Here is a 23,475-nt window from a genome sequence, read left to right as displayed (position 1 = left end):
CCTTCCCAGCCTAGCCAGCCCTTAGCCCAAAACGTGCCTACAGGGCTTTAGGTACCTGGAGCAAGCCCAGCTCGGTTTTGGTCTCCATGTGCCCTCTGCCGGGCGGCACCAGCTGGAGGCAACCACAGAGTCAGAGCCTGCGGAGAGTTTTCTTCACCGAGCACAGCCCCTGTTAGAGCTAAAATTCGTTTCTACTAACGCAGCACCCTTCCCTCTCCCTGCCAAGAAAGGGAGCCTCCAGCCGGAGCGCGCCGCAGCCACCGCGCAGGGCCACGCTCGGAAACCCCTCTCGGGGCTGGGGACCTTCTGCGGGCACTGCGCCATCCCCGGGGCCTCTGGGACCCGCGGTCCCCGCCTGGTACACATGGCTAAGGAGACAAGAGGTTTTATTGTGTTTTATTTAGTAAAATGTTAAAATAAATAAATACAAATTGATCAGATGCTCTGTACCCCCTCCCCCCCCAACTTTAATTTGCTAAAATCTAAACACATTTGTACCAAAACTGAAACCACAAGGGACTTGAAGGCAGCAAAGAGACTGCAGATCACTATGAGCATCAGGCTAAAAAAAATAGAGATATTTTAAAAACCCAAACCAGCTCATGAGTCGGTGTTCTCATGATGTGATTCTGTGACAACAGAGCGGTACCGGTCAGAAAGGGCATTTTACACCAGGGCCTGCAAGGACGGGAGATTGGCGGGGAGAGGGGCGGCACAGGCGGCGCTGGCTCACGGAGGGCAGAGCCATGGCTTTGCCGTGCGGAAACTCAGCCAGGAGAGAAGCTGCCACCGTCCCCTGGCAGCGCCAGGCCCACGGCCGCAGGGGGCTGCACCACCAGAACTGGGGGCCCTTCACCAAAAGCACCTGGAGAAAGTCGGGCAGGCTGGGGAGCTCGGACACGGCGCCCTTCAGCGTCAGCTCCTGGTCCGACCCCAAGCCAGGACTCTGCCTTTACAGCTTGGTCTCAGGTAAAACGCTGGGGGTGTGGGGGGACAGGACAAAGCACGGCACATAGGCGGGGGGGTGGCATCAACAAGTCTACTGAGATGGTGCCGGCACGATCGCAGGAACGTGAAGCTGTGATCGAGGCTTGAGTATTTTCTCTATGCAAGCAGGGCTGCCTTCACACCCGCCCGCCCTCAGCTGCGGGTGACACGGTGAGTGTTTGCAGATTACAGCTGGTCAGCCCCCAAAAGGTGAAGTACCAGATGGGAAGCCACCCCACCACTGCAGCAGGCCCTCCCAGGCAAGCTGCAGCTCACCACCACGTCTCTGCACCGCGGGCTCCACTGCTGTTAACGCTGGAAAGTTGTTTCTTTCCTCTGCAGGAGCCTGAACAGGTTGGCACTAGCTGCCTTCCTCCCGGTTACCTTGCTTAATCTTTGCTTAATGGAGTTTGCAACAGCACCCCCGTGCTTTGCTCCTGTGGGACTACGAGAGGTGCCTCTGCCAGCGTAAGGGGGTGCCTGGGGGGGCCCTGCAGCTGTAACCGGAGCGAAGCAGCCTGTGGGGCGCGACTGCCTGTTGGCTCTGGTTGCGTGGGGCTGCCGGGAAGCTGCCCGAGCCTCAGGGGTTTGTGCGGTAGCAAAAACCCTCCTTAAGGAGGGTCTTGGCTGCCTGTCACATATGGCATCAGGAATGACTCGGAGACAACGTACCTTCTGGAAGGGAATGCTGACGGGTAAGACGCTACTCCTGGCTCTAGAATCAATCACTGTTTTGATGCCAGTGATAATTAAAGTAAAGAAACGTATGAAACTATGATTAGAAATTACGCATTAGCCCAGAACAAGCAGAAACACACAGCCTCCTGCCGCACCCAGCATGGAGCGTGACTGTACCTCTTCTTTCAACCGTGCCTGCAGCCCATGAGGAACAGCTCTTGCAGCGTCAGAACTGCCGGTACCCGCTTTGCGGAGGGGAACGTGAGGCACAGAGGGATTCTTCCTTTCTCTTTTAAATAAGTGCCGCCCCCCCCTCAGTTTTGGCACTCCCCACCGGATAGATCTGGACAACGAGCAAGGGGGGCCCCCTGCCCTTGCTTGCATGGGCACAGCGTCTTCCCCGTGCTGCTGCAGTATCAACCCTCAGCGCCGGGGATCCAAAATCAAGGGCGGCCACAGAACACAGCCTCTGCCAGCGTCGGACCTGCATAAGCCACCGCCTCCCTTCCCCGCCTGGGCTACATCCCCAAGGCCATTCTGGTTGCTCGCTAAGAAAAGTGCTTTCTCGAGGCTCAGAGGCAACAATACTTCTTTTCCAACAACACAGATAAAAGAAGGCAGGCAACAAAAGGGCAGGAATTGGTCGAGGTCTACATTTTCCAGTGTAAATTTAGGAAAAAGAAAAAAGGTGCAAATTCCCCAGCCGGTGAAAAGTCTGCTGAGTGCCAGCAGACCGATATTGCTCACTGCTTTCTGCTGCTGCCTTTCTGTGCCGCCTCTCCACCCAGGACAGACAGAGGCAAGCTTACAAGGCTTTTGAGTTCCCCAGGCGCTCCTGATAGTAAACATGCTCTTAAGTACTTCTTCCTTCCTAGATGGGGACTGGGCTGAGTTTCTCTGTCTGAAGCATTTGACACCTGCTTGGATACTAAGCAGACACAGAGAGCTTACTAGCCTGCTAACACACTACAGCCGGGACAGCCATTCTCCCAGGAGGGTGCCCCGTGGGCTGCTGCTTAATGTAGCCTTGATGCAGGCCCTCAGCACGGCTCTCCAGGCTCAGCTCCTGAAGGGTTACGTTAAACTTAACACAGGACCCTGTCTAGCTGCTCTGGTGAACCGCCTCTTTACACGTCTCCCTAGATAAACCAGATCCTAAGAAAACAGGGCGGCATTGCTGCAGAGAGTGGTTTTGGCACAGAACTGCCAGACGCGATGGGCCAGAGAACAGGAACCTTGCACGGCCAAGAAGGGCCTGACTCAAAGGTCCTGCCTGGCATCATCTCCTCCGCTCACTCGGGACCCAGGACCTCTAGAAGCTGACCCTGGTTTCAGCTAGGCTGATCGCGACACTCGAACTAGGAGGTGCAACCACACTGGCAAGCTGAACCTTTGGGTAATATTCCTCCCGGGAATATTTCTAGCCAGGGAAATTTTTAATTAATTTGGTCCAGATTAGAGCAGGCTCTGGCTGCCCCGAAGTCTGCTTGATCTGCCTTGTCCCATGTTGTAGCACAGAAGTCAAACAAGGCTCTGGTCAGGACGGGATGACTCGGCAGCAGAAGCAGAGCTAGGGGTGACTTGGCACCCGCTTCCTTCCCCATCTGCAGCTGCGCAGCTCTTTTCTCCCACTACACTCGGTCCTTTTGGAACAGAGATCAACCCAAGTCAGAAACTGAGGTAGGATAAAGAGCCTTTTTGTTCTAGTCTTTCCATTGTACTTTCAAACTCAGGTATCCCTGCAGTTACAGTGTCCTCACAACGGAGCCCTATGTCACTCCTGGATTTTTCCTTGCTTTCCCTCCTTCTCATCTCTTTCTATTTTTTCTCTCTGCTCTGCTTTACCCCACACAATCTTCCTTTCTTTTGCTCCTCCTGCTTCCCTGCTTCCTTCCGCCCGTCTCCGGCGCTGTACCCCGTCTCACTGCCCTTGCTTCTCAGAAGAGGCTTCTGTCCTTCCCTTTGTCCCCGCAGCACCCACCGCTGGCCAGGGGCGAGGAGAAGCCCTGGCCTGACTGCTCTCACGCGACGGACTCCAGCGCAGCACAGCCATTTTCACAGCACCACCGCTCTTGGCGAGCCTGTTTTCCATTCACTACTCGGGTATTTTACTAATACTGACAGGGGATACGGACGGACCCTCACACGGGTAAGGTCTTGGTTTTCTGAAACAAGCCCACATCTTAAATTAACCTCTAGGAGAGGTGTTTGTCTTTTCATGGCTCTATAATTACCAAGCTTACTAGTGCATGGTATAAATAATTTTCTTTATTGGCAAGTTTCAACTATGTGCTCAGCCTATACAAGACACAATGATGCAGAAAGTTCTTGTCCCAGGTGAAAGATAAACACGGGGGAAATGGGAGCTAAATGTAAAGGATAGAGTCAGTCATATTTTTCAAGTATTACATTCCATTCTGCAGGTGTTACAAACAGGACTGAGGCTTAAAGAAGGATCTGAGTAAGACAGCAATAACCCAGAGACAAGATGTCTGCAGCTCTTGTGTTTTCCTAATCCCACCTGATTGTTAGGGCGTTCCCTGGTCCACGTCTGACCACTGAAAACAAGGATCCAACAGCGTGTTGCTGCGAGGCTCGCTCGCCTGTCCTCAGCAGCAGTACCTAGCTGGCTGTTGGAAGGGTTCTTCGGAGACCTTTTGCCTTCTGAATGCCAGAAACTACAGAATCCACATGGTGCTTGGGAATGGCCTTTGCTGAGGTAGTTTGTTGGCCAGGCAAGCCTAAGTGACAAATGAATTAGCTGCACGACAAAACACCTTCCTCTTTCTCCAGGTTCCTGACTCCTCTGAAGAGTTTCTACACACTTGTCAGAAAACTCTCTGCAGTAACGTGGCAAGGCTGAACTTGCCCTGGATCTTCAGAATCCCAAGGGAGGACAAATGGAGGTGAAGAAGTGTCAAAACAGTTCTGAAAAGACACAACAAATTGTGCCCACAGGGGCACGGTCCACAAGGAAGTGTAATATCGGTATTTCAGTGGTTATCTGAGCAGCTCACTGAGAGAGGCCCTCAGTAAAAGAGTGAATTTTGGTTTGACGTCTGAATGTGATATTTTAAAAACACGTTTCATTAAAAAACATGTATTCATCATTAGTGCTTCAGAAGCAAAGAGGGCAGGGTACAACCCAGCTGGCGAAAAAAAGGAAGAGAAACGTGTGTGCTGCAAATTCACAAATATTTTCCACCATATCCACATGGGAAGGAAATTTCAGAGTTTACTCCCTGTGTTGTGGGCTGCCACAGCTTGGTGGGGCTAAGAGGGAGATTTCACTCTGGGTCCTCCCGAATGCTGATCATGCTGCTTTTCAGGGCTGTCTCTGCAACAGTGCAGGGAAAATGATGATTTGAGGCCAAGGAGGTCAGAATTAGGGTTCACATTTCTAGACAGCTGGAATACAGATTTGCTTTCTTAAGCCTGGTCAGCTAGGAAGGACAAAATACAGTATTGTTTTTTCTACCAGAACAAAACCAACAGATCTGCCCATAAAATTATCACCTCTTTAGTTTCTAGGTTAGTGGCTTTTAATTCATATCCCCACCGACAGAAGCTTGCTTGCAACAAAGAAGAAAGTCCTTGTTTTGCTCATGCAAACCATTAGTTCATCCTACCAACATGGTAACTCCTGGCTAATGGTGTCCTCAAAGAATCATCCATGCTACTCACCCTACCTGCCAGTCATCCCTAGAGGTATTGCCTTTACCGTGTTTTGTACAGCACTAAAACCACTGCTGGCTCTAAACGAAGATAATGAGAATACTAATGATAATACTAATTCTTCTAGTCAGGTCACACGTTCGCTTTCCCATTCTGACCACAACGCACCTTTCCAGCTGTTTAAAGAACAGATTGCGAGGAGAAGGGAAAAAACTACTTCTGCCATGCTTAGCCTATTTCTGCGCAAAGAAGCAGGGTGACTTCTTAAAGCCCTTAGCACTGGGCTGAGAGCCAGGACCGTCCCTGATACGAGCTTCCTCTGTGGTCTCATCTCCTCCTTTACAACAGAGATTTAAAAGCCACTGACTTCCCACCAATGACAAGCAATGACATAAGAATTAGTTAGTATCTTGATGGTGGTTTGGAAATACGAAATGCCAGTCATTATGACAGCTTCCCAAAGAGCAGAAGTTTTAGTACAAACTCTGTCTTAAATATTACATGAGAGAAAAAAAAAAAAAAATCCAAACCCAGAAGACAAGCTTGAGCCTTAAGCTGTGAAAGAGTTTAAATTTCTCCCTTGATTGGAACCTCTTAGAGCAGCTAGGAAAAAAACATTTTCCTCTCTATTTAGCAAAGGCCAATTCCCCTTCCACTCTATTGTTGCTAATTGGGCAGAGAGAACCCCAATTTACTTGTGTCTATGTAGCAGCATCATTGCCAGTGTCAGTGCAGCCCTGGGAATGCTCCTTGCCTATTGACTGATACTGCTACAGAGCCAGGAGGGAAAGCACCCAAACAGGATCAGCGCAAGAGAAAGAAAACTATCTAGCAGTATCAAAAAGTCTAAGTTAAGATCATTTCTCTGCCAGGTAATGATTAACTAAAGGCATCCTTTTACAGTCTGGAACACAAATGCTCTAACAAAAGGGACATAAAAGTCTATACTTATCTACTCAGATTCTGGAGACAAGCAGATGCCTCAGAAAAGCAGTAATAGCTGTTTTAACATCTCCTGGTGCTCCAATTTAAATAGGGCTACCAGTGAATTTCACTTCCATCCCCTCCTGAACTGGCAAAGAAAACAGAACTACCAAGTCTTCAGGCATAGCTTGCTACCCCCAAATAGTGCAGTGCTTCCAAGACAGCTCAGAAGGTAACACCAGAACTAAGAACATGAGAACCATGAAGACTCAGTGCACCTATCCCTAGGGACTGTCTCTTACCAGGAATGTACTCAATGCTTCAGGAAGATGACGTTAAGAATTACCCAAGTGGCCAACTAGAGAACAACCTGGCCAAAAAGGCATTTTCTCCTGAGTAGCTGGCCATTAGCTGCTGGCTCATATTCTAAAGAAAGGAGGCTCATGTTCGGTTTGTTTTTTCTCTTCATCCCTTGAAATATAGTCCTTTGTTTAAATGCTATGGGTTGCTGGCCCAGTGCTGCCCTATGGTAATGACCCCCACTGGTAACCGGGTTGATGCAAGGACATTTTTACTTCGACCGGTTTTGACGATGTCTGCCCAGCTGTCTCCCTGCCACTTGTGCTAACTTATCCTTCCAGCTCTGCTAGTTCCAGAACAGCACTCAAACATCAAAAGACAGAGTCGAGGTTATCACAGGTTCAGCTGAGAAGTGCACGTAAGAGTCACTTTCCCAACTACAGACAAATGTGAGAACTTGGGATATCAGTTCTGAGCTCAGAGCTGAAAATAGTGCACACTCCTATAGAAGGAATAAAAGTCTTTAAAGGGCAGAAGGGCAACCTAAAGGCGAGGGAAGAAAACAGCTCCAAGAATCCCGCAGAAGCACACTTGGCTGTGGCAGCAAAGAGACTCTCTCAGGCTATGTAGTGTCTGGAGTATTCACTTCTTCTCGCTCAGAAATGCATCCTTGAAATCCAAAGCTTTTCTGTCTTCCACTAGGAACAGCTGAGCAGGTCTGCCTTGCCACCCAACACATGCTCTCAAGGGCACCACACCAGGGACTCTGCCTCACCTTGTGTGCGTAGTGGCTCAACTCTGCTCCCGCTGGAAGCAAAGGGAGTTTTCCCAGTACTTCCCGTGGAAACAGGGTTTGCCCAAATGTTTATATGCAGCAGTGAAACCAGGCAGCCCTGGGACACAACCTTAAGTGACCAGAATCAGCACTCTAAAGTGAGACAGACCCCACAATAATAGGAAGCACAAGGCAAGATTTGCTATCTAGAGTGAAAAGATTATACATAAGAGATGAACTTCTTAAGCAAGAGGATATAACAGAAGGCGATTTCAGTCCAGCCAACTCACTGCCTTTCATTCTCAAGCTCTAATCAGTCCATATCACAAACTATAAAAGCCTTAAACAAGCACACTGCCAATTGCTTTTCTCTGGGTTACAAACACATGAAAGAATGGGGGAGATACAGTAACAGCAGAGACAAGCCTGGCAGATCCTCCAGGTGGGGTGAGATCCAGCACTGCAGGATTTGATTCTCTTTAGAGTTCAGCCAGTAGCATGTATGGTATAATCTATAGAAACTGTCCCACTGGATTTTAAAACACAAACACAGCAGAATGTCATCATAAATAAGCAAAGTCTGTGTTAAAAAATTCTAAGTACACAGCATTTTCTCCAGTTCTGACACCTTTTTAATAGAAATCACTTGTTTAGGAAACAAATAGCACTTTTGTAATTTTTTTTTTTTTTTTTTACAATGTTTCTTACCTTGATCTTATTTTAAGTAACACTAGGAAGACCTCAATATCTTTTATTTTCCTTTTTAATTTAAAAAAGTTGTTTTTTTTTTTCCCCCAGATACAAAGATTTTGCCCTTGCATAAAAAAACAGTGCCCAAAACGATGACACAAGGACTCACAAAGACTCACTGTATCTCACTGACACTATTACTTCTAATCTATACCATGCAAGGTCCCATCTACCTCTTTAATTAGACTGTCAGCCTGAAAAACAGCTTTTCTATTCCTTATTTAGTTCTTGTTACCAAAAGAAGAGAAAGGAAGTGAAAGAAAAGGACATTTCTCTGTTCAGTTCACACATCTGGGTCATGTGCTACTTTGTTCAGGATACCTTTGTTGTTTATAAATATAGAAAAGGGCTGGAATCTCATTTTCAAGTAATCGATGCACATTTTCTCTTGGGACACCTCCGTCCAATGCTCCAAGCTGACCCTGGATTCTGGCCCTCTATTTTCCCATTCCCAACACAGGCTTTCCGGATGAATGTGAGGACCCAAACCAATTCTGCAAAGCATGTCTGTTGTTTAATGTGAAGAAATAGGATTAACCCAAAGCTGTTGGGACAGTAGATCTTCAGCCTGTTCATGTGCTGGTTACTCAGTGAAAAGTCCATCTCCTTTCCTTTTGTACATCTCCTGTCTAAACAATAGTAAATACTGCTTATTTGATAGACTTGTCCCTTCTGGGCACTGGGATTTGATAATTTATGTTTCTGTTTTTTTGGTTTAATAGTACTGAGAGTTTAGAAACAGGAAAAGCCCACAGGCTCTTTGGACTTTTGTTTTCCCCTAGCTAAACAAACTGTTCTGCAAATAAGGATTTGAAACCTGCTCTCCTCCCCCATCCCTGCTCCTCACCCCAAACAAAAATAAAACAAACCTATAGTGGCTGTGGAGGCTGCTGCAGGCACACACTGGTGTAAAATATAGAGAGAGTAAATATATTATTTCACTTGGCATGGTGCTGGCAAAGAACCCCCAGCTGGCACTATTCATGTAACATGATCCAAACTTTGCATGTACACACAGAATAAGAAGGATCGATTGGCAAACTCCGGTGCCGCCTGGCACAAGCATCTTCACGCTCTCTCTGGAACCAAAGAACTAAAGAATTCTGCACTTTCCAGAAGAAATCCGGTTTTGCTTTTCTAGAGTTTCGTTATTTTGCTCTTCCTCCTCGCCGCCACCTCCCCTGGCCCCTTCTTAACTTCATTGTGTTATTTAGTCTCATCGCCCTTGTTACAGTTCACCATGCAGCTCTGGGAAGGGGAGGGGGCTAAGGTGGAGGTGGCAGCATTAGTATTGTTAGTGGAGTCCATGCCGTTGGAGATGGCTACTGAATTGACCTCAGAGTTTATGGGTTTTGAAAGGTCGATGCCTTGGATGAGGCGGATCAGCTGTTTTACCTTCTCCAAGGAGCTGTGCATCTCCTTCTGTTTTGCAAGGATGGTATTCTTCATTTCCATGCATTTCTGCAGCAAAACAGAAAAGCAGTACTCAGTTCAAGCTTATGAATGAAAGAAGGTAAGAGAAGGAATATGATGTTCACAGATCTAAATGTAAGTACGCAGAAAAGACTGCAGCTACAATTTCACTTTCCCAGCCTAGAAGAAAAAGGGCTGTGTTCACAGGAGAATTTGAATTTGCAGGCTGAGGAATTAAATTGCCAGTATGTAGCTGTCACCTGGTATGGCCCCCTTTCATCCCAAGGTGTTTTGCAAATCCACACAGACAGCTCCATCCTTTTGCGTTCCCTTTGAAGGGAAACTTTGTTATTTTTCTATTAGTATTGCATTGCTGAAATTTCTTTAGCTCAGATCTGCAAACTCAGGCATCCTACTGCAGCTGACTGCTGACAGTGTGTGTGCATGCTGCTAATGGGATACAGCCTTTGCTTTCACATACATTTGAGCAGGAACATCACTTCCTCCTCTCAATAAATAAAGGGGCACTTGAAAAGAAAACCAAGCCCTTCTTCACTTGAAAATCTTATTTTGTGGCCACTTCTTTCTCTTAGAAGCGGTAGTAACCTAGCCAGCTCATCAGTTAAGAGTCAGGGTAAGATAACTTTAAAAAAAGCCCACAAATGATGTTTCAAGGGTGAAAAACTGCTTAGATCTATATTTGAAACTCTCAAAAAGGAGGAGATGGTAGCTATGTCTGTAACATTCAGGTTCTTACATGAAGATGGCAACCTTCCTACATTTTTTAAACCCTTTATCCATGCTGATCTCCAGACACTGTTGGTTTCAGCTTTACTCTTTTCACATGCAGCTCGTGGCATTGTAAAAACACCACAAAATTCAGACCCAATGTGTCTTTTTCAGACAGTTCCAATGAAAGTATAAACAATGACTTGATCATAGAAAATAAACCATTCTCCTTACCTACTGTCAATCCCTCATGTTAAGGGCTTGCATCTGCCTGGGTATGTCACTGAGAAACAGTGTTAGTGCTCTAGTGCTGCTCAGGTTATGCCCAGCTACTGCTAACCAGAAGATGACAGCCTCCAGAACTGCTAACCAGCACCTCTCACCACTTGTTTCCTCACAGTCGTTTTATTTGTATCGTCAGCATTTAGGGGTCTTTAAACATGGGACACTGACTTTTGTTCTAATAGGTAAAGACAGGCAGACCGGAAAGTGCATCTGTATTTAAAAATAAAAGTCTGTACTTATGTATCCAGCCTTACAGATGCTGCCACATATGAGATTTCAGTATTTTTCATTCCATGATACTGACTAGGGCTACGCTAAGTGAGGGGCTCAAACTTTACACTGGTAACTCAAGAGCCTGATTTGCCTATTAAGGTGAGAAGAGAGAGCAAATTCATATGTATGCTCCAATTACTGTGATAAACTAAGGTGGAAACTACAGCTTCTGGTTAGAACTATGACATTGTCTAATTAATATTATGCAGAGGCATGCACAGTGTCCGGCTGCTGATTGCCAAGGCAACATGTCAAGAGCCTGAGAGCCAGTCAAGAGTAAATGCTCACTTTTGTAATAGGAAGGTCTGGAAAGCACACCAAGACTGTAACTCTTATTATGCAGAGAGGCCCAACTATTCATATTTAAGTGAGCCACTAGAGAATTTGACTTAATCTACTGCCCACAGACAGTAATGCTCTGGGTCATGTTTGTCAGCTGCTGATATTACAGGTCACCACACATCTACAATATATGGTCAGCATGGATCATGTATAAGTGACTCAATCTAAGTATATGTTGCCTGTATTTCACTCCTGCTCCCCAAAGTCCTAAAAAGCAAAGGAAAGCACTCACTTAGTTCTCAGTAAATCCAGTGGAAGACAGGTCTAGTACATGGAGTCACTCTATGGTTTTCTCTCTGCATTCTGGCACCAGAACACAGGTGCAGAGCTATTTGGGAGGGCAATACTCACCGTTATAGAATTGCTGAGCTGTTTGACCTTCTGCTCTAGTTGTTCTCTTTCCTGTTTTAAATCTGAACTCCATTTAAGTAGTTTCTGTTTTTCCTCTTCTTTTGCTACAAAACAGAGTATTAATCAGAATATTTAAAATGTTATAGGACAGTGGACAGAGACTCTAAACTGGTTCATATAAAGAGGGTAACTGTGTTTAAAGCCAATTCAACAACTTGTACACTAAATCACACCCAAAATTTCACCTACATACAAAAGCATCACAGAAGGCTTAAGTATTTAGACTGCTGTTTTCACTTCACTAGTGATTAAGGTTCCTCCCCTTTAATTTCCTGTTGTAAAGGAAGTACCATTCTATCCCATTCCCGAAATAACATCTTCCATTATTAAAAGTGATACAAAGTGATGTTCCCCATTTTCCTACCTGCTTTATATGCAATATATGAATGAACAATTGCTAAAGTTCCTGGCCATGGGATTGCTTCTTCCTTCTTTAACATCTGAAAGAAAAGCGTTTAGAGATTTAGCTGGTACACAATCTACCTCTAGGAAAGCAAAAAGGAGAGAGAGGAAGAAGGAAAGACTTGAGAATTTTCTTTTATGGCTATCATTAGTCTCAGCCCTGTTAACATGAAGCTTCACAGACCTGTTCTGAGATTTAATAGAGGGAATTATTCACAACTGTATTGTGGCTCCCACAAAGCAGGCGTGTTTCTTACAAATGTCAGCATTTTCTCAAACTCCCTCCATAGCCACAAATAAACTCTACTAATGAAACTGAACAACTTAAAAGAGGAATGAAAGGATAATATATCTGAACTCAAACTTGCCAGAAGATATAAACATTTCACGGTTCAGACAAATTGCTGATCTTAGTTGTTCTGGGAGAAAACTTTTCATAGCACAGAGCAGCCTCCACACCACATAGTTAAACATCATGCTTCCTGGCTAGTAAAACATGAAACTGTTCTATCTCCTCTTCTTATCAGAATCATCTTAATAGAGCTGTCAAACCCTCTTTATAAGGGTAAGCACCGTTCACGTCTTTCAGATCCTTCCTACATATTCCTTCCTAACAAACTTTATTTTGAGAGGAAAGACACATATCATGTCTTTTGAATAAGTGAATCAGAGGGGTGTCTCAGAAGATAGAGGACTTGGTCACTTCACAGTGAAATAACTCAGATTTTTTTCCCCCTAATTTTGTGGGAAACTATCACAGAAGTATGAAGAGAAGGGATAAGGTCAGAGTAGGCAAGAGTGGGAGTAGGGAAGTGGTAACACCCCCTCCTCACTTGCAACTATTGACCAAGTCATTTGAGTTTTGCATTTTCATGCTTCTGAACAGCATCTTCTGAACAGGCTGTTTTCTTACGTTACCATCTGGCTAGCCAAAGGTCACGTGGGCGACCAAGCAATATGCTAGATCAGACAGAACGCTAACGGCTTCAGGCTGCTGATTATCAGCAATCCTTTGCAACTGCTGGAGTTCCATGTAAGGGTTAAGAATACAACAGTTTACTTCTTTGTCTTGTAATCTCAATGCAATTATAAACAAAATATTAAAATATAATCTGTTCACTTCAATTGTGTACTTTCAGAAAGGGATGTGGAAGGAAGAACCAAACTGTTCACCTACCCTCATTATACTGGTACTGGATGATATTATTATGATTATTATGATTCAGAGATCACTGAAGACAACCTCTCTGACATTTGATTTGTATGAGTAAACAGGGGCTTACATTTGCTCTATCTGTTGAGGTAGGCTTGTGCAAATGTTTTATTTATTTGTCCAGAAGAATATACTAATAACTTTTGAAGAAACAATGAGCTTAAGATGAACAGGAAAATTTCTATGGGTCATAGAGAACCTTTCCCAAAAGTCTGTGTGCTTTGGCCCAGAAAAAGAGTAAAAACAAGGGTAACAAATGAGGACCCCAAATCTGGGAGCAAGACTTAACAGTTTTGTATTTGCATGCATCCCAACAGAGGTAATTCGATCAAATTCACACAAGCCTTATTACAGATCAAATAGATTTGTTCAGTGTCAGACTGTCTTGATCTAAGTAAGCCAAGTGATCTGGTTATTTTCTTTACATGGAAAAATCTTCATAGTGTGCTGCGTGTAAGTCTCCCTGTCTGTCAAACAATACCTGGTCTTGACATTTGGGACAGATCCACATGCCCTTGGGAATGGTTTTCAGAGGCGGGTCCAGACAGTCCAGGTGATAAACACGTGAACATGTGTCACACATCAGCAACTGCCCGCTTTTTCTGCAAACACTGCAAAAATCCTCATGGATATCGCCCTATAAAATTGAGGGGAAGGGGTGTGGGTGAGAGAAAGAGAGAGAGAAGGCAAAAAAGTGAACTTTGACCTTTGACATCTACATCCTAGTTGAACGCAAAGTTTACAGCACAAACTATGTCTAAGGGGATTCCAAATGGTCAAACCTTTTTAGGACATGAAACAGGAAAACCAGGCAGGATGTCAGAAACACTGACATATGTCCTCCCAAACATTCCCTCTGTCCTCCCAAGGCAAAATGTTACAGCAAACACTTATTACCATAGCTTCTCTTAAAAACTGCTATCCCATAGCCTGTAAGATTCCCCCTTTACCCTGCTTTTTTTTTTGCCTAAAGGTATGAGCTACCCACTTTCTTAACCCTTCTCATTTCAGGAGGTAAGCACAAGTCCACTTTGGGAATGCTGATGAGGCTGTCTCTTGCCAGTAATAGTATGTAAGAAACCCCAACTGAGTGACTTAAAAAAACACTGTCAAATATTTAGATCACCTTTAAAAATGAAACTGGAAGGAAAAGGTGTTGTGCTTGTAAATGAGAAAGAACAGAATGAATTATGTTCTGAGACAATTCTTTTTACTTCACTTAGGTTACCTCAAATTGCACCAAGAAAGCTGTGACTCAAAATTTTCTCGTTCTCTACAGAGAGTGGTTTATATTTCATCACTAACATAGGCTGAGAGCCAGGATGAGGGAATACCAAGAGAGATTTTCTAACTAAGCTTTTTTTTTTAAAGAAAGAATTGAAAACATTACTGGCAGTGTCTCTTAAAACAACTAGGTTTAGTTACTATTGCATCACCATCAGAGAGAATTTTTTTCTACAGCCATTAACTTCCCAGAAAGGTAGGTCTGATTTTAGTCACTTTTTCTTCTCTCTCTCTCTCTCCTCCTGTTACTCCCATCTCATGCTTGGAGGCGTGGTGGCGTTTCTCTTTGGTTTTCTTTGGGTTTTGGATATTTGGATATTTGAACAAAGAAGCATGAAAGAAAGATGCCACATCCACAGAGGGGCACGGCAGCCCTCTCCTCTCACTGCCTGTGGGCTGTCCTGGCAACTTGACATACTCAAGGTCCCACCTGGAGTCTGAAATACACACTTCTCACTGACTTCGGACAAAGTTTCACACGCACCAGATCTGCAAGATCGCTATGTGTGTGTGGAGTCAAACTGCACGTACACACTCCCCCTGTATGAAATATCAACGTGTGCAATGTTTCATTTTGACCTGTACAGTCTTTTCACGTGCGTGAATAAGTTCTGTCAGTCTGGAGGGATAGCAGACTTGGCCATGCACTTACATATTAAGTTGCCAGGCAAGAAAAATGACACTAATCTCTACTATGGATAAAATATTAAACATATTAGAAGAATGACACAGAAGCAATCTGCTCAGGTTTCTACTTCCCGGCTCTATTGCTGATGAGGCCTTTCTTCAAAGGGGAGTCTATTCTTCTCTTAATTCCCAAGGTTAGCACTGATGTCATGTTTTGTAAAGGATCAATCTTTAGTGAATTTTCAGTGCTGTGTTGTGGTTCCGTAACTCCCAGGGATCACTGAGAGCTGGGTTATGGCATTATTTCATCCTTTAACACCAAAATGTGCCTCAGTGTTAAATGAAGAATTAAATGAGTGACATTTCATGCCTCTTGTGAAGTGATCTGTGTAACCAGGCTGGGAAGAACTTCTTTTCCTCTATTATGCATTCTGGGAGTATGAGGAAAAAGAAGTAGGCAGGAGATGTCATGTAAGCTAAAACAAAATCCTCTGCAACCTAAGGAAAAATTTAAGAGGAAAATTCTCACGTTTTAGAAGAGAATTCTCATTCTAAAGAATTACATGTGTTAAGATGCTTTGGTTGCCACAGACTACATGATGGCATTTGGTAACTGGCTCAGGTGAAAAATTATTGGTCTGTTGAAAACCAAACCTGTTTTGTCTGATGCCCTGCAGAAAGAGACCTACACAACAGACACATGCAGTTGCTTCTTGAAGGGGAGACATTTAGAAATTTAGACCCAGAACCTTCTGAATTCAATTGAACGCTGCAAAACCTGAAGTGACACAGCTGGTCAGTGTGCAGTGTGGCTGAACGCATTGAGATGACAACACACGTGCACAAAATCCACAGCCCTGTTTTTGGTAATGCAAAATTCAGTGCATTTCCTCAGAAATAATAACCAGCCTTACCAAAATCCAGATTTTATGGGCAGTTAATAAATATATGTATAAAGGGGGGCTGGATTTGATGCTGTGACACGCACCTCACTAGTCTCAGCTTCTGGACCAGCTCTGTGAAGGCTGCAGGCAGCCAACTTAGGCTGGAGCAGAGCTCACTGAGGCTGCTCTAACACATGCTACGGGCTGAAGAGACTGAAGAATAATTTCAGAACAAAGACCATAAAAGGTGATTTAATGTCACTTTTTGCTCTACTTCCTCAGCACCAAGAGACCAGGAAAATAAATGAAAGCTTTTTGGACAGCTAACAGTTTTCTTTTTTTTGTGAAGTGTCTAGAGCAGCACGGCCTGGCTTTAGGCAATACAACTGAATAATACAGCATCAAATCAGAAGTACATGTAGTTTGCGTGTTTGAATATGTATTATGTATATGTATATTTCATTGGAACAACATGGGAAAACTAAATATTCTGCAACAGGAACTGTTCATGACCGTATAAATAAAGATGATCATAATGTATGATGTAAGTGAATTAAGTTATCAGAAGCAATAATAATTCTGGCATTTCCTAACTTCTATGGGCTTGACTTTGCAATCTGAATGTTCTCTAATGCTCCTTTCAATTGAAACATTGTTTTGATATGAAGAGTTTACTAATAAAAAGGCATTTTGTGACCACAGACTTGAACCATCACTAGAACAGAGATTTTTGCACTATTCTTACTGCTGAGTAATTGACCGTCAAAGGCAATTGCTATCTTCCAAGTGAATATGCCACTATTGCGTGAGGGAGAATCACACATAAGCAAGTGGTTCACAGCCAATTGCCAAATAGAAAAAAGGGAAAAAAAAAAAAAAAAAAAAGAAAAAAGAGAAGTTTTGCTCAATCCTGCATAGTGCATTACTTCCTTCCTTTTCCCAGGTTCTGTTCCTACTTTCTACCCCTTAGTCCTTATCACCAATCCCATCTCAAGTTCCTGCTTCATCCTCCCTTCAAACTTTATCCCTGTCATTCAGAGAATGACAAGTCAGGAGAAAGCCAAGAAAGCTGTTCTGGGCCATGGTGCCTGGTGCCAAGTGCTTGGCCTGATTTGTAATTTTCATAGGTTGGATAAAGACAAAGATTACTCAAGTGCTAAATACCAAATTTCCATTCTAAAGCCTATAGGAATTAGACCTTCTCAGCAAATTAATGCAAAAATACTTTAAAGATGGGCAAAACTGTAGTGTTCTTCTATATCGGTCTGAGGAACTGCTCAATTGTCTTAACTGAGACTTCTGAAATAGCCTTTTACTTAGGCATGCACTTGTGTTTTCATTTTTAAGTCTCCAAAAGCTGGAGGCTGTAATGTTTAATAGTCTATTTTTAATTAAAAAATATTTTTATGAGCACTTTGAAATACATTTTCTGCTTTTACATGTATTTTATTTTATATGGAATACAATACCAAATATTTCTGAAAAGTCTACCAAATTAGCCCAATTGATAGCGAATATGCATTGAACAGGACTTTGGGATAAAATTCTTTGAAAAAATTAAACCCACAAAAATGTTAGTGCTGTTGCATATGGATAAACTAAACGACTTGCCTGGAAACATGTTAAAGGAGATTTTTGTATGATTCTAAAGGGGAAAGAGTGCTACTGTGCTATATTATAATATGCTTAGGTAAGAGAGAATGTTAATTACCTGCCATGTAATCTTCCATTGTCTCCTTTAAAATACTTCTGTTTTCATTAATTAATGACTATTAAAGCAATCCAGAACCTAGGCCTAAATACTATCCAAATTCAGAAAATTCAGGGCATTCAGAACTAGATTTGAATGCTACAGGAATTCACTATTCTTGATTTAGCTTGCTGCCACCAGGCATTGCAGAAAACAGGGCAACAACTCACTGTACTGTTTTGAGAGCTCTTACACAGTGGGAAAAGACTCGGCAGTATACACACACAAGTCAGAGATGGAAAAGACCCCCACCACATTATCCAGTCCTCCTCTTGGGGCCAATGTAAAAAATGTGCTCTCCAGCATGTTTGCTAGTTGTTTGTAATGTTTACTTTTAAAAGTCCCCGGAGATGGAGCTGCCCCACCTTCTCCCTGCGGGGCTGTTCCACAGTCCCATTCATTTGACTGCCAGGAAAGGGTTTTTACAGTCAAGTGCTATTCTGCTCTCAAAAGCGACTATATAAAAGAGAACCTTTTAATTTCACATACATACTCCCTGGGTATCAGAATGGCATCTATTTATTTCAGTGACTCAGACACACTTTGATTATTTCTATTCTTGTTACCTCTGTAGAACAAATGCAGTTCAGAGGCAAGAAGTTGGCTTCTATTCCCTATTGTATGTGGCCAGTAGAGCTGGCCTCTCAGTCTATGTACTTACAGTGGTGCAACTGCATAGATGAAAATAAAGTGGCCCAACTCTTCCTTAAAGCCCACTTCAAATGGTTGGGCCTCAATTATATGTGATAATATGTTTAAAAAAACCGCTCTGACTCAGATTGCAGAAGGAGTTTGCAGCACTGGTACAAAGAAATAAGCAAGTACCTTCTTATTTTTAAACTGTGCCCAGTAAGTACTAGTCATTAAAACGCAAGCATTTCACTAGAAGTACACTACAACTCCTGAGAATTTTTGTGCAATGAATTGTTTCACCCATACTGAACAGTCACAGTGCGCTTTCAGACAAATCATAGCATACAGTCCCTTCGTTACATCATTTTGGACCTACATAGCAACTCAGTCCAATCCTTCCCACATTATTTATCTTCTAAAGTTTATACATGACCTTTAATTTTTTTCATCATGCTTTTGCAAGAAATAGAAACAATGAAATAACTGGACAGTTCTCAGCAACTTAAAAAAGGTTGTGCTTTCAGTAGCAAATCTTAACTTCGAATTAACTTAAAATAAGAACACTCAGTTCTTCATAAATTATAACAAAATGTCCAGATTTCACGATTTGACCACAGGGGCGATGAATTTAGCTACGCCAGTACACCAGAACTGCCACAACCAGTGCTGTGAACGCTGCTCCTGGCTGTCCTGGGTGATCCAAGCAGTTTCCCTCCTTCTCCCATTACAGAAACACCCCAACTTTTTGTTATTATGGTCTGTAAGTAATACTTTTCATTCTCCCCTTCCCCCTTTTTCATGGATGACAGATTCAATTCAGTCAGACAAGATCTCAGACACTGCACAAAGGAAATGAGCTCATCTGGCATGCCTGGTGCCTCCCAATGTTTCAATCCACTGAAGAAGTTATAAATAAAATCTCCACAGGATAAGAACATAGGTGCAGGAGGAAAAAGGAAGGGTGTTAAAGGAACACTGGACTGTTTTACTGCACTGAATCAGGACAAATGATGAGTGAGACTAAAGAAACAAAATCTGTAACGATTTTCCTTGTGGCTGTTTCTGCGTATCTTTCTAAAAGTAACCCCCCTCCCCATGAGTTACTTACGTCTGTGGAGCTGGGGCTAGGCAGGGACACAGGCTGAACAGCTGCGGGAAAAGTAAATGTGGTCTCTGTCTTTTCATTGTCGGGGGAGTCAGGATAACTGGACAGAGGGGACGTGGGGGTCAAAGCCCCGAACCCCAGCACCGTGTTGTATTTAGGTGGACGACCTACATATTAACAACAGGGAACAAAACAAAACAAAACAAAACAAAAAAAAAAAAAAAAAAAAGGAAAAATGATCTTACATACCTTTGGCCAGTGGTCCTCATTGGCTAGCGTGAAAAAGGAAATGATGTAGCACAGAGAGGAAGTTAATATAAAAGTTACAAGTAGAAGGACAGAAGCAAAGATTTAAACATTTTTTAGAAATCTTTAAGTAGAATTTTGCAAGGAAAGAACATTTAAAAGATGTATTTCAGAAGGAAATAGAAATAAGCTCTGTAGAAGGTCAAAGAATCACTCCCACAAAAGCAGCATGGGGACACTTGCCACTCCTAGAAATGAGGCTATTCAGTTTTTAGGGAAAACATGTTGGCATCAAAGCTAGAGAGAAGCTACAATAACTACTATTAAATCCTTTCTACTGTTATTCCACACCTCCCTATCTTTCTAGTGCCAGCATAAATCTACATAAAGGTTAAGTCCTTTATCAGAGGCCAACACTCACCAACCCCCTCCTTTTCTTCCCCCTTTTTTAAACCCACTCACCCACAGATCAGCACTTTCTACCCTACTGATACTTTCTAAATTAGGCTACCTCAAGAACGGGTCCTGTTGTCTGACCCATTACACCAGCACTACCAGTTGTAACCTACCACTGGTCTTCCACTGTAACCCTCCTCAAATTCTGTATTCTTTCTTAGACTTTCTCAGACAAGTATGTTTGATTATGTACAACTCCTATATGCTCCTTTAGACTAGCAGAAATGCAAAATGTGTTCGTAACAATTTTCATAAAATTATGTATGCAAAGCAAGACAGCAAAAAACCAGTATGTAACCGTCATTTCTGCCTCCCTTCTCCAGGGTAATTTATGGATATGTAAACATAAAGGAGTTAGGATCTAGGAATAATTCCCCAGATCTTATGTTTACAGATTGTCAGTCTATACCTATTAACATGCTAAACCTTGCATTTAAGGTCTGGATAGGTTCCAGAACTAAGTATGTCCTTGGAAACGGATTTCTGATAGTGATGTCCATGGCTGAAATTTCTGACATGCTCAGCACCATCTAGAATTAAAGTAAAGCTCTCAAGGGCATATGCTTGCATTAGCTTTTCACCTAATATACTGCTATACTAAATCACAAACCAAACGTATATATTTGTCAACTGAAAATGTGTGCTACTAATTTGGTGCTGACGCAAGGTACAGGCTCACAACAGGGTGTGAGAAAAAAAAGAAAGTATAATAGCAGTCAGTGCGCAAAAACAGGCTACAAGAGTATCCAGTACAAAAGCATGCAATTGTTTTCATTGATACAGTAATTGCTCACAATGAGTTATAAAACAGAACTAAGAAATCATTACTAGAAGAAGGAACATTTACTTATCCACAGAGTAAATGCAAAACTCTTCTCTCTATAAAATCTACATCATGTAATTTTAAAAAATACATTTAATGTTATTAGAGGATGGCGGTAGAGACTGATGTCTTTTGTTTAGAAACAGCATAGCTGCAGAAGTGCCAGCTTTGCCACATTGCCTGCTGGACTGAAGAGGTGTATCAATGAGAGCACATATCAAATGAATATTTGACCTTGCAGCCAAAAAACAACGATAATGGAACTGGTCAGTGCTAGGTAGGACTGTGGGTTTTTTAATTGGATTGATGACTTTTTTTAGACAGCAAACTCAGGAGTAGAGAAGGTGTTAGGAGTCTTTAAGGACTGCAGAAAATCATCAAAAATCAGGGAAAGATTGACATATATGTGTGGTTGATGCCATGCACAAAAAATGGTATCACGTTCTCTCCTATGCTGTTCTGACTCATCTGTTTCTCCATAATCTAAGTCTTAAAATTTCCCCTGTTCTACGGAAGGATTTCTACTGAATAATACTGCATACCTATATGAAAGATCATCTCTCATTTTAGGACAAGTGGCACTCTGGTTGCAGAGAAGTGCTCAGTATGAGCATGATAGCCTTTCTTGCTCAAGATAAATTCTTTTGAAGGACCCATCTCTACTCCCAGTGGGGAACAAGGCTTTTGTTACACACTAAGCTTCCTCTCCTATTCAGGGCACAGACACTTTTTCCATAACCACCTTCCTCTTTACAGTAACAATATGATTTAGTTATTAACAAGAGGATCTTGACAGCAGCTTTATACCACTAAATGATGTTCAAACATCTCACCTTTCACTTTGCTCTATCTATTGGTTTGTTTTTTGGGGGGTTTTTGTTGTTTTTTGAGAGTGAAACTGAAATGAAACATAGAGCTGCCTAATAAAACCTGCTATGTTAATCCCTAGAAGTCATGATCTTTGTCTACCATGGAAATTTACTGGACAAATGAAGTACTGTAGAGTCCTTCTTTGTTTTGCTCTTCTAAATCAACTAGGGGATTGCAAATGGAAGGTGGAGGAAGAGGCATACAGCAGGGAGACAGGTCTAAGTATACCTCACCTCTTTTACGTGTCCCGGGATGCATTGTGCTGTTCAGGTACGTGACTGTACTCTTCTTGCGCTGCAGGGAAGAATGTAACAATTTTTGTTGGCTAACATTTTTGGCAACAACTATATGCAAGAGCTGAGGAACAGCACAGTAGTACTAAGTGAGATTACTGGCTGTTCTGTTTTCTGAAGCACAACTTCAGAAAAGTTAACTTTTTTACACTACTTCTGACATCTGGACTGCTTCAAGGCTGATACACAAGCTGACCTAATGGTAGACACACTGCCATTTAATGTCAGCTTTACATAGGCAGAAAAATACATAAGTATTAGAAGAACACCCCAATGTATTTACTAATTAAAAATCCGAGGGTCATATCATTGCAATGGCCTTTTGAATTATAAATGATAGCTTGCCTGTCTAGTTAGAACTGAGACAGCTTAGGAGGTAGCAACATGGCAGAAAGACACACAAGCTCAGAATGAAAATACCCGCTTCCCCCAGCAAAAAATTAATACCTCGGGCTCAAAAACGGCTCCACTGTACACTGGATTTGCTGTTGTTCTTCTTTTCCTCTCTTGTCGCTTACTTTGGATTTCTTGTAAAACAAAGCATTCAGGTTAGAAAACAACGGGTCTCAGAAATTATAAAAAGTCCTCAGAATTCAGTTTGCATGTGAGGAGAGCTGTGAAGATTTCTACAGAACACCAATCATGCTGAATATAGGCAACTTTGTTAAACTTCTAATTTCTGAAGCTTTGAAAACTAAGAGCTGACAAGGAATACAAATACAGTGCTCAAGTAACTAATGAAATGACTGCCATCTTCTTGCCAAGTACTCCATGACTAAGGCATTTTAAAGTCATGGTCAGTGTGATTGGGATCTAAAATGAAAAGCCTCTGGTAACTTTGTTGATACTTAAAAATAAATACAGTAGAGAAATATGCAAGTCATTGAAATGTTAGGCTGTATTTCACTGTATAGGATGAAGGAGTTTAAATTATAAAACCCATTATAATCTATAAACTCATTCACTACAGATTACAGTCCCATGAAATCATGAAATAAATGAAAAATCCAGATGTGGGTTACAGTAAAATGATCCATGGTGTAACTTTGCAGATACAGGAGTTGTGCAGAAAGCAATGGGATTGTCACAAATGTCCTTCCTACCATCAGAGCATACGCTTTCTCCCCAACCACTGCTCTCAGCTGCATAAGCAACTGCTTTGTTTCAATGTAATACAAGGAATAAAAAAGTATGCACAGCAAACTAAGTTGGATCAAGAGTACAGACATCCCAAATGCACTTTCGTGCAAGAAAACACTGCATTTAATACAGAAATATTTTGGACCTGTACTTCCAATTCAGAATGGCCATGAAACAAGGAGCTCAAGAACCAACTTAAGACATTTT

General features: G+C 42.7%; 1 protein-coding gene across 16 annotated transcripts in view; it reads right to left on the bottom strand.

Annotated features, from left to right (window-relative positions):
• Positions 1 to 382: 382 nt before the first annotated feature.
• PHF21A (PHD finger protein 21A) overlaps positions 383 to 23,475 on the bottom strand; it is a 138,755-nt gene continuing 115,662 nt past the window's right edge. For 13 of the 16 annotated variants that reach the window (XM_087746185.1, XM_087746192.1, XM_087746179.1 and 10 more), the window contains 7 exons: positions 22,576 to 22,655; positions 22,069 to 22,129; positions 19,444 to 19,607; positions 13,639 to 13,794; positions 11,907 to 11,982; positions 11,483 to 11,586; positions 383 to 9,550 (listed from right to left, as the gene is read on the bottom strand). In XM_087746185.1, coding sequence (XP_087602311.1) covers positions 9,296 to 9,550; positions 11,483 to 11,586; positions 11,907 to 11,982; positions 13,639 to 13,794; positions 19,444 to 19,607; positions 22,069 to 22,129; positions 22,576 to 22,655 — 896 coding nt within the window. In that variant the 3' untranslated portion in view covers positions 383 to 9,295. Of the gene's footprint in view, positions 9,551 to 11,482; positions 11,587 to 11,906; positions 11,983 to 13,638; positions 13,795 to 19,443; positions 19,608 to 19,689; positions 19,713 to 22,068; positions 22,130 to 22,575; positions 22,656 to 23,475 lie in introns of all 16 variants that reach the window. The other 3 variants (XM_087746191.1, XM_087746189.1, XM_087746190.1) reach the window with 1 other exon arrangement.

This window comes from Nipponia nippon, unplaced genomic scaffold (assembly GCF_047370975.1).
Source record: "Nipponia nippon isolate SJK-2023a ecotype South Korea unplaced genomic scaffold, ASM4737097v1 scaffold_10, whole genome shotgun sequence".
Lineage (NCBI taxonomy): Eukaryota > Metazoa > Chordata > Aves > Pelecaniformes > Threskiornithidae > Nipponia > Nipponia nippon.
The sequence above is the reverse complement of the archived record's forward strand: the minus strand, read 5'-3'. Positions and strand labels throughout refer to the sequence as shown.